Source organism: Liolophura sinensis, chromosome 7, assembly GCF_032854445.1.
Source record: "Liolophura sinensis isolate JHLJ2023 chromosome 7, CUHK_Ljap_v2, whole genome shotgun sequence".
In the NCBI taxonomy this organism is placed as follows: domain Eukaryota; kingdom Metazoa; phylum Mollusca; class Polyplacophora; order Chitonida; family Chitonidae; genus Liolophura; species Liolophura sinensis.
In genome coordinates this window covers 46,373,131-46,383,795 of record NC_088301.1, presented here as the reverse complement: position 1 = coordinate 46,383,795, position 10,665 = coordinate 46,373,131, and the positions used below count along the sequence as shown (strand labels likewise).

The window sequence follows — 10,665 nt, the reverse complement described above, 5'->3', positions numbered from 1 at the left end:
CGCGTGTGACGGGTCTTACAACTTCCTTCACCAGTTTCAATCGACTGAATGTTCAGGGTTACGTTCTATAAATGGTGACTTTAAGCCACAATCATGCATTTTATCACAGACCAATTGTCTGTGATATTGTATGTAACCACAATCCTTCAGTGAGCTAGTGGATGAAAAGAAAATGATAAAGTAGTTATCAAGTTGGCCTAAATTCATTTTTAAACTGTGTATCATTTAAAGGCATTGATAACGTTATATAGGTTGGTAATCAATTGACCGTTAACCTGATTGTGTTTTAAACTGTCCAATATATATATATATATATACATATATATATATATATATATATATATATATATATATATATATATATATATATATATATATATATATATATATATATATATATATATATATATATATATTGGAAGCCATCTAAGCCATGAATTCGAGCATTGTGGACACAAGATTTACGAAGGAGAGTTGATGCAGACATCATGGGTGACGAATCTACTTCGCTTATGCCTATGAAGAAAGGCACAGCCATAAAAGACTCTAACCTGTATAAACGCATTTTCCTTGTTACCGTCATAAGCTTATATTCCTTGGGCTATGAAGTCAGTAAACCCCTTGCTTCTCAGTACATATATCACAGAGTGTCGAACAAGTACAGCTTGCTGGCCGCCAACAACCAGAGCAATGTGTCAGTTTACGTGGAATGCCGCGATCTAAACACAAACACCAGTGCTAAATACTACCAAGAACAGCAACAAGCACAGGAGGAATCTTCACAGTGGCTTTTATATCTTAGCATAGCAACTGGTATACCATGTGTAATTGCATGCATTCTGCTGGGATCTTACTCGGATTCTTTTGGGCGAAAGTTTATGTTTGCTTTGTCATCCTTTGGCACATGTTGTAGGGGAGTGTGCTATGTTGTAGTCGTGCACTGGAATCTTCCTTTGTACTACTTATTCGTTGGATATTTGATTGAGGGTTGCTTTGGGTATTATTATGGGGCATTACTAGCTACTTATGCCTACTCTTCGGATATTACTCCACCAACATCTTCAAGAACGCGCCTTGTTATCATTGTGCAGATGGGCAAGTACTTTTCCAGAGCCATTGCAGAAATTAGCGCAGGACTGCTGATCAAATCCACAGGATACATTTACACCGGATTTATCCTTGTTGGTAGTATGCTCTTAAACATTTTGATAATAATTGTCTTACTTCCAGAGACGGTAGAGACAAAAACCATACAACAACGAAAATCGGTTTGTCAGCATGTTAAGGTGATTGTCAATTTTATTGTTAAGAAAGACAATCCGGGAAATGCCCCCAGAGGTTGCTACATCTTGGGAGCTTTGGCATTTTCTGTCTATTATCTTGGAGTTGTGGGAGAAGATGGCGTGGACAAGCTCTATTATATGGATAGTCCCCTTTGCTGGAATGCGTTGCAAATCGGTTATTTTGAAGCGGCAAAAAGGTTGAGTGGACCTGTTGGAACCCTTATAGTCGTATGGGGTTTGCAGCGCTTTTTCACTGATGAAACTATCATTCTACTACTTGGCCTATCTGGAGTGGCTAGAGAGGTCACGGTTGCGTTTGGTGCCAACACTTTAATTATCTACATGTGTAAGTTTGATCATATTTTTTAAATATTTTTTCCATCGTTTGAATTACTATTTGAGTTTTCTCTCTCAAACCATGTTCAGGGAATGTACTTAGGTGTTTTGCTGTGTGTATATAATTGATATTTAGAATCGTGGTATATGTAGCTTTGAAATGAAGTTATACTTCATGTGTATAGTGTTCACAAAACTTTTTCTGGTCCAAGATGGAAAAAAATTATTATTATTTAAGCGTTTATATATCTACAACACAAGGTTTTAAAATTTTAATAATGCATTTAACTTATAAATCCACACTGACATATTCAACTACCATTTTAAAATACCTCATAATAGGGTAAGAAAGTACAAAAATTTAATACTATATTAATATTAACATTGCAGCTGCACTGGTGGGTATTCCGGAATCTGGATACATGTCCATGATCAGAGCCATCCTGTCCAAAGAAACAAGCTCCGACGTTCAAGGTATTACTATCAATCTACTGCTCTAAATGCAAACATACATAATTCGTAAGAATAGCACATTATGTTACTATATATAAACATTATATATATACAGAAACCATGTTTTGTTAGGATCTTGCACTAGATAGTTGACCTAAAATTTAAGTACTTCTGTTGAGCACGTCATTGTAGTACTTGCTCGAAACCAAAAAAATCATTGTATTGCCCAAAATTATTCGTGACATTTTCTTGTTCTAAGGAGCACTCTTTGCTGGACTATCGACATTGGAGGGTTTCACCTCAATTGGCGGAACGGTTCTCTTCAACATTATATACGAAGCTACTCTACCGTATATGAAAGGGGCCGTGTTTCTGTACGCTGGATTTATGACTCTGGTTTCATTGATAATCATGTGGTAAGTAAAGTTTTAACTTTCTACTTGAAACTGTGTGGAGACGCGCAGGAAAAACCAATCTGCTTTAGTAATATTTAGAAGTAATATCTGTATTTGACCTAAAGATTCACTAAAAATCTTTAGGGGCAAATAAAGGTCACTATAATACCTAGGGGCAAATAAAGGTCACTATAATACCTGTAGTATTAAAATACATTTCCAGTAGGGCATCACGATGCCTTCCAAACCTTCGCCACGATATGACTGCCATATCGCCAAGGTAGCGTTAAGCCATAATCATTCATTCCAAGCAAGCCTCGATACACCTTTCTAAAGTCAATACAACGCACACATACAAGTGAAGCAAATAAATTAGTCATGAATAATATTTTAGGTCATTATACACCGTTTCCATGTAACTTAGACGGCTAGCAGTTCAATCGAAATCGTTGTGTTCACTACAGGAAGTAGTCATTATGCTATTGTCCTTGCCCCTGCAGCTGTTCAAGGCCTATGGAGATAATGTATGCCTAACATAAAAACAAAAATACAGTCGGAACGATATTTCAAAATAATGTAACATACATATCTTACATGTATAATCTGTTTGTAAGGTTACATGCATATGGTTTTTGAAAAATGATTAGTTTTAAAAAAAAACTCATTGTTTATTTTTTCTCTAGATAAAATTCTTTGGTACAGTCCAGAAGTTTTGACAAATGCTTGTGTTTATATTTTCAGGGCAGTTAAAGTGAAGTATTTTCACAGAGTGCTCTACCACGAGAAAATAATTAACTGAATGGCTGAAGTGGTTAAAGTGCCTGCGCGGCGCAATGACAGAAGGAGCTTGTCGCCAATGTGGTCGCTGTTAGTCCCTAGTCCAGCTCATGATGGATTCCTCTCCGGCCGTACGTGGGAAGGTCTTCAGCAACTTGCGGATGCTCGTGGGTTTCCGCTGAGCTCTGTCTTGTCTACTATAATGCTTGTCATCGTCGTATATTGCCCATTGTATGCCCTTACCAGCCAAGGGCCTCTGCCCGCCTTATGACACCTCTAACAATACATACCCAGTGGGCAATACATCAACTTACCTCAAAGATGGCTGCCATTGCAAACCATTCAGAATATAGCGTAAAACACAAATCAAATAAATAAATCGAATCAAGCCACTTTGCTTACAGCAATTTATAGCTCTGGGTACTAGTTCCCAAAACTGTGGTGCCCGTTTTCAGCAAAGATAGATACACAACAACGGACGTAGAGATATCTAAGGTTTCAATAAACGACTGAATATTCCTATCTGTATATGGTGACAGTTAACTGAGAACCAGTAGTTACAGACTGTTATCGCTCTCGAGTATTTATACTTACAAATTAAAATTTCGTTGTCTTCAACTACCTTGAATTACTATGGTGAATGAATACTTAAAAATGATACAGCCTCGAGACATATGCCTGTTAACAATGGACCTTCCTTGATAAACCTGTAAGGCCGTGTAATCAAGGTATTCCCCGGAGATATCCGATTTTAATGGTCCTGCATCATGTAGTAGATCGTATTAGAAAATCCTGTTTGGAAATATTTTGTTAGCTTTTCATTTAAGTAGTGTTATGTGTTTAAAAGGTGGGCTTTGCAGACAGTATTGTAGTGCATGGTCGTGGGTATAATGACTACACAGCGATTTTTTTCGTTGGATGGGGCGTATACACGACTAGTACTGTTTGTATGTATTTTATTAATATATTACATTATTTTATTTATACATTGATTATATTACATCAAGAATACTTAATTCTTAATTAAGAATAGATGGAATGGTTATTTAACAAATACGGAATATTTAATATATCTTTATGGTGCATAATCACACGCCATATTGTTTGGTTAATCTGGGTTTTGGATGGCATTGATGCTTAAAGCGACTATCAGGCGATTGATTAATGAAGTCGCCGGTCCGAATACAACTTTCGCTGTTTCGATGACGGGTACACTTTAGTCTAGAGGATTTTCATCGATAGCGAAGGTCAGTCGTTTACTCCCAGCTCTGCTTTCCTTAACCAGTGACCCGACAGCTGCCATGTAAGTAAATGTTTCTTGACTACATGCGGTATTAAATACCGTTCAAATAAGAAAATACAAAATATGGTTAATTTGCATCCTTGAACGTTGTGCGTGGTGCTTATTTAGTTAGTCTTAAGTTGTTTTAATGTTGTCGAGAGTACAGCTATAGGACAGGCTTAAACAGACGAAATGGGCTAAACAAAAAGTTAAAACGAATTTTCAAACTACATCAGGATACAAGCACTATATAAGAAACAACCAATGGATGTTCAGTCATAGCGGTGATACAGCTTTGTTGAGTATACCGTGAATGGAACCTTCAGTGATCCAAGACTATAGCCTGCGGTCTATACGCTATACCCAAAATCAGCTATACCCATGCATTATAAGCTTGAGTGACAATATCAGGTTGAATATGAACAGTTGCAATCAAAGCGCACCTGACATAGATTTTTTGTTAATCGACAACTTATTTACCAGGATGGTACACGATTTGAACGCTGATTTTACAAACTCCCCTAGAAGATTGACTGCGTCTTTCAAAAATCAATGAAAACTGTTAACCGCTTCTCTTTGTACGATTCCGGCCTAATTTCGTCCTTCCCAATTAAAAGCGGAGAGGAAGCTATCATCAGCTGAACGTGAATTTGTCTAAACAGTAGACGGTTGAACATTCAGTCCTTGACACTGGGATTGAGCTAATAAAGAAAAAGGTTGTGCATGCAATCCACCTAAATGCTCATATGTGGGCCAAAAAAATTCTGGATCCTACAATGCGTAAGGTACTTTATGAACTTGAGAGAACATTACTGCTCCTGTGGACAAAGTTCCTAATAATATGATGTTTGTCTGAAAGAATTATTGCTATCAGGTTCGTGTAGAGGGAGCTTAATATCACTACAACAAATGAAACATCATCAAGGTATTCTATAGTGACATATACTCTGCAGGGACTATTTTTAAAAAACTTCAGTTCTTTCTCAAACAGAAGAGTGTATCTGTACTTCCCCGTCACAGCGATACATCACAACTTTACTGGATTCACAAAATGCATAAGTCCCCATTCAAATCCCGCTTTCATTCGGGTTCAAGAAGCTGTATCACCAAAAGAAGGAACTCAAAAAAAGAAGTACAGTCCTTTTGGAAAGAAAAGCTCAGAAAATGTAGGCTTCAATTGTATGTGGATTTTTAAAAACCTCAAACGTATCAATGAATAAACTATCGGCCTCAAATTCTGACCTTGAAGTTCCCGTCTTGCGTCTGTCTTGGATGCTGTGATCTGGGAGATTACAAAAAAAATTTAATTCATTCGGCCCAAGAAGAATGCGTCAGTAAAGGTATACTTAAGAAAATTTCATGAATCCAAATTGCACACAACTCATTTCAAACAATTTACACTCCAACCTACGCTCGAATTGGGAATGCCCGTTTGCTTTCGGTGTTGTTTAATATAGGTATGCCTATAACCTTTTGTCTCTCTGAACCTAAAACTTTCCACGAAAATATCATTTGGAAAAACATTAAACCATGAAACTACAACTTGCACCCTGGAAGTGCGCGAATACCTCCATTGTTGCACATGTGCGTGATGAAAAATCTCCGTAGAAGTTTTGGGAAAGCATTTCCTAGTCTCACTTTCTACACCATTTAGATATGTGGACTGTTAACACCACTGGCTGTCAGTCAACCATACATGTACATGTAACACTTAAAGGGGAAACTCCTGTGTTGTCCTGATATAAGAATGCTTGTCAGTGGGCAATATCACTATATATAGATTCTGGTTTCTGACTGAAAATAGACATCAAAAAGTTCCTTTTGTCTCATGGACGATATATCTACTGCCCACTTGGACACACACACACATTACGCCAATTAAGTTAAAGAGGAGGACAATAGCGGGCATCAAAATAAAAACTAAAACAAAGCAAAACTAAACACAAATTTAAAACAGTAGGCCTTCTATTTATTAATTTATTTGATTGGTGTTTTCCGTGGTAATCAAGAATATTTCACTTATGCGACAGCGACCAGCATTGTGGAGGGAGGAAAGTAGTGAGCGGTCTTTGCTGAAAGTTACGCATTTGCTGTTTGATTGCATCGTAAACTCACATTTGAGTAGGTGATAATTATGTCAAGTCATGATGTTTAAAATTGAGAAAAATCACTGAAACAAATTGCAAATCGGAAAATTCAAACCATCGAGTAACCACAAGGATTTCAATTATAAAAAGAAATTGACGACCATCAAAGAAAAAAATCATGATGGGTCAGTAGATGGGTGAAAAAAATAATGTTTGATACTTTCTTCATTATTTCAGAAAACATATTACCCATTATAGTGCTAGGCTGATGAAAAGCTTTAAACTCGAAACTTTCGATTTTAGCTGAATGTGTACAATTTTACTTTAATTTCTCTTTCTCTCATCTCGGCTGAAAGAAAATATGTTTTCTGACATTTTCCCAATAAAGAAATAAAAAACAAAACAGCTTTAACTATGTATGGAAATACGTATGAACGCACGTGCGCATTAAATATTGATCAGAATTTCAGGCAGTAGGCCCACTGGCCAACACAATTCCTTCCTATAAAATAAAGTCACTGAGATATTTTAGTTTCCTAGTATAAACAGAAACAAATACAGAAAGCCGACACATTCTTAGAAATCAGAATTTATTACAAAATAAAATAACTGAGAAAATTCATGAAAACAGATTTCACAATTAATTTGGCGTTGTCTGCTGTAGATTCTGCAGATGAAAAGTATCTAGATGATAATCATATCTGAAGATATTTATATATACATATATGTTATTAATCATGCAAGCAACCTGCGGATGGCCCTGAGTTTCCCCCGGGCTCTGTCCGGTTTCCTCCTACCATAATGCTGGCTGCCGTTGTACAAGTGAAATATTCTTGAGTACGGTGTAAAACACAAATTAAATAAATAAATATTAATCACTCTGGGAGTGGATATTGTCACTTTAAAATCATTTACCAATTTATACTTCTACTTCACTCTAGAATAAGCTTTCAAAACAACATCGTTATCCACCTTTACGTGTGGAGCTGTTATATATACTAGAATACTTATATAACGTTGTGCCATACTTTAGATGATATCAGTTTCACAACATGATTCACTTACCAATAGAAGTCAAGCGGGAAGACTAGGCGCCACGCGGTGAGTGTGTCAAAACAAACCTTAGTTTTCGAGTTCGACTAAGATTTTCCGATCAAAGTGCGTGTAATTGGTTACAAAATGTGTATAAACAGGGGCGTATCAATTGAAAAGTTGTTGGGCCATTATATCAATCGATCAGGGTCCAGGGGTCACCAAAACCCCGGAAGCTCTTGGGTCCTATAGTGGTGCGTACACGTTTGTACGTGTTTTAAGAGACAAAATAGCCATCCTCAAGATTGCTATAAGCATACTGAACATTTTTTCAAGTTATCCGATCGCTTCCACACTTTACATCTATGCACTTACTTTCCACTGAAATACGCGCTATGAGTTGTGAATTATTTACTCAGTTAAGGTATGCACATACACTCTAAATATGGTGTGGAGGATTAACACACACTGGAGACACCAGGAATGGTTTGACATGTCACACAATCTATAAAGAGGATAAACGCATTTAGCAAAAATCACGAATTCTCTTTTTAATGACGTGTAGTTTGCTAAACACGACATTTATTGTCCATAGGGCATTTGTATGAGCATATCCGCGCTAAACACAAAGATGACCTAAATCTAAGCGCTTATCTATCTCAACATGTAGAATTGCATAACGGGAAAATAAGCACATCATAAAGAACACACGTAACAGCTGAACATGTCTATGTGACGAATTTTATGACGCTTTTATTTAGTTAACTTGCTAACCGAAATATGTTTAGTCTAAATCTGCGAAAGCCGCTTCACGTTCTGTTTGCGCATGCTCGCCACGGCACACTCATTTAGGAAGAGATGTCGATGTTTCTGTGTTTGTGGTACTGGTTTGTACTGATTCTTTCTCATATCTTTTTTTTTTTGGCTTGTGCCTGCTGAACAATTCATGTTATGTATTATATACATGCGAAGTTGCTGTGGCGAGTAGCTATGTACAAGTGGTGGATGTGTTGCAGTTGTAGGTTACATCTGGGACTAATATGATGGCAGTTATATTAGTCGGCCCAGATTTTTCATTCCATGTGATTTGCCATTGTATTCAATTTCACGTGGAAAACCTGTCATCTCAAACAATATGTGTATATCCGTAAACTTTCAGGTAGTACTATTCCATACCAAGACATGCAGCTTGCACTTTTCTCTACAACAAACCGAAAATTCAAGCCTACAAGTATCAAGTGCTAGTGTTACTGTGCGCCCGTGTCATTGCTACTAGTGCTAGCCTGGCAGTTGTCAAAAAAGCCCCTGACAAAGACTTTATAGTTCTGTCCAAATCATGCAAAAATCCTGATTCATTTTAATTAGCTTCAAAATAGCATAACTACAGCAACGTATCATGCTGACTCCATCTCCTGCATTAATTTGCGTTAATTTGTTAGAACATTCACTGTGGTGAATTTTTATATGGATTGGTCGACAAGTTGGAAGCCGGGTGGGGGGGCGCAGGAACATATGTTGCCCCCTCCCCTTCCCTGTACTTCTGCTGGTCACACGGAGATTTGAGCAAAGTAGATGTTCGGGCAGATCCCCCAGGTGTGGTGGACTCTGGGAGTATTTAAACAGTGTTATCATTATGAAACAGATTTCCTGTTGACTAAGAAAACCGTGTTCATTCGCTCAGATGCTTCTGAAAGAATACACTTTCATAACCACCTTTTCCCTCTGCTTGTCTTACGCATACACTAACCAGAGTTGACCTGAAATTATATATATTCACTCTATAAACTGAAGGAATAAATAACTAGACTATTTTTAGGCCTAACTGACTGACAACATGAGAAATGTGTGACTGCAGAAGACAAAAATGAAGCTGCATGAACATGTTTCACAAATAACTGAGATATCAACATTAAAATATGTCAACAATAGCCGATGGGGTAAGTTGACCCATGACTCATCTTACCCCATGTTGAATGCCTCATCATACCCCACCTTGGCACACAACCACCTTTTTTCCTCAGTGCTACAGAACTAGTAATGCTAAAACTGATTTACATCACAAACCAAATGTTTAAAGTATGAGGTCTTAGGTGTGAATTTAGGACCAAGCTTACTCCAAGCAGTATTCACTTTTTGTCACAAAAACTGATTTTGCTGTTGATTTTCCTTGATGTTGACAGATGCTTCTATGTAACTAGGTGAAAAAGGTCAGCATGTGTTTTTGACAATGTATATGGTGCTTTTTTCCCTAATTGTACATCCTAATACTTTTAAGGGGGATGGTTCATCTTACCCTATGGCTCAACTAACACCTCCCCCCCCCACCACCACCCCGTCTCGTCTTCGCCAAGATGTAGTGTTGTGTAGTTTTCGTCAGTCATGGTCTAACCTATACTTGTTATCATGCATAAAATGTATTTACTTTATTTAACAAAATATGCAAATTAACCCCATTATTGGGACCAAAATAGCGAGACAGCATTCGTTTATTTCTTATACAGCACATCCGCACAGTCGCGCTCATGTTACTATACACTCGTCGTTCGGGCTGTGGGCGTTTGCGCTGACAGCCTTGGTCCTTTGGTGTTGCTATACCGTAATACCTGCTTAAACAACCATTAACACATGGAACTACTGTTCACAAATAGTATGGCTATGTGACGTCGGGCAAATGCACGAGACACACACGATTTCTTGTGGTGAAATCTTCATGTGTATATTTTATTCTCTGATACCATGAAAACCTTGTGAACACAGGCCTAAAGTCAGAATGTGACATAAGTAATGCTACACAAAGACATGTTCAGTGTTTCTTCATTTCAAACATATACAATAAACAATTCGTGCATGTAGATTAAAGAATATTCCATAATCACGTATCACTAACTGTGAACTTCGGTGGTTATACGGTATACACGGCTACTAATATACACAGTCTCGTATTTATAGGTTATTGGATTGTATGGTCCTGCATGGACGAGTCCTGGGCGCCCAGGAAAGGGACGAGCTTGCGAGGAGTA

At 37.5% G+C, this 10,665-nt stretch overlaps 1 protein-coding gene across 1 annotated transcript; it reads left to right on the top strand.

Moving 5' to 3' along the window:
• Positions 1–488: 488 nt before the first annotated feature.
• Positions 489–3,266, top strand: LOC135470962 (lysosomal proton-coupled steroid conjugate and bile acid symporter SLC46A3-like). Its single transcript, XM_064750011.1, has 4 exons — positions 489–1,629; positions 2,010–2,093; positions 2,332–2,488; positions 3,209–3,266. The coding sequence occupies exons 1-4, from the start codon at positions 489–491 to the stop codon at positions 3,264–3,266; spliced, it is 1,440 nt and encodes a 479-aa protein (XP_064606081.1).
• The last annotated feature ends 7,399 nt before the right edge of the window (positions 3,267–10,665 follow it).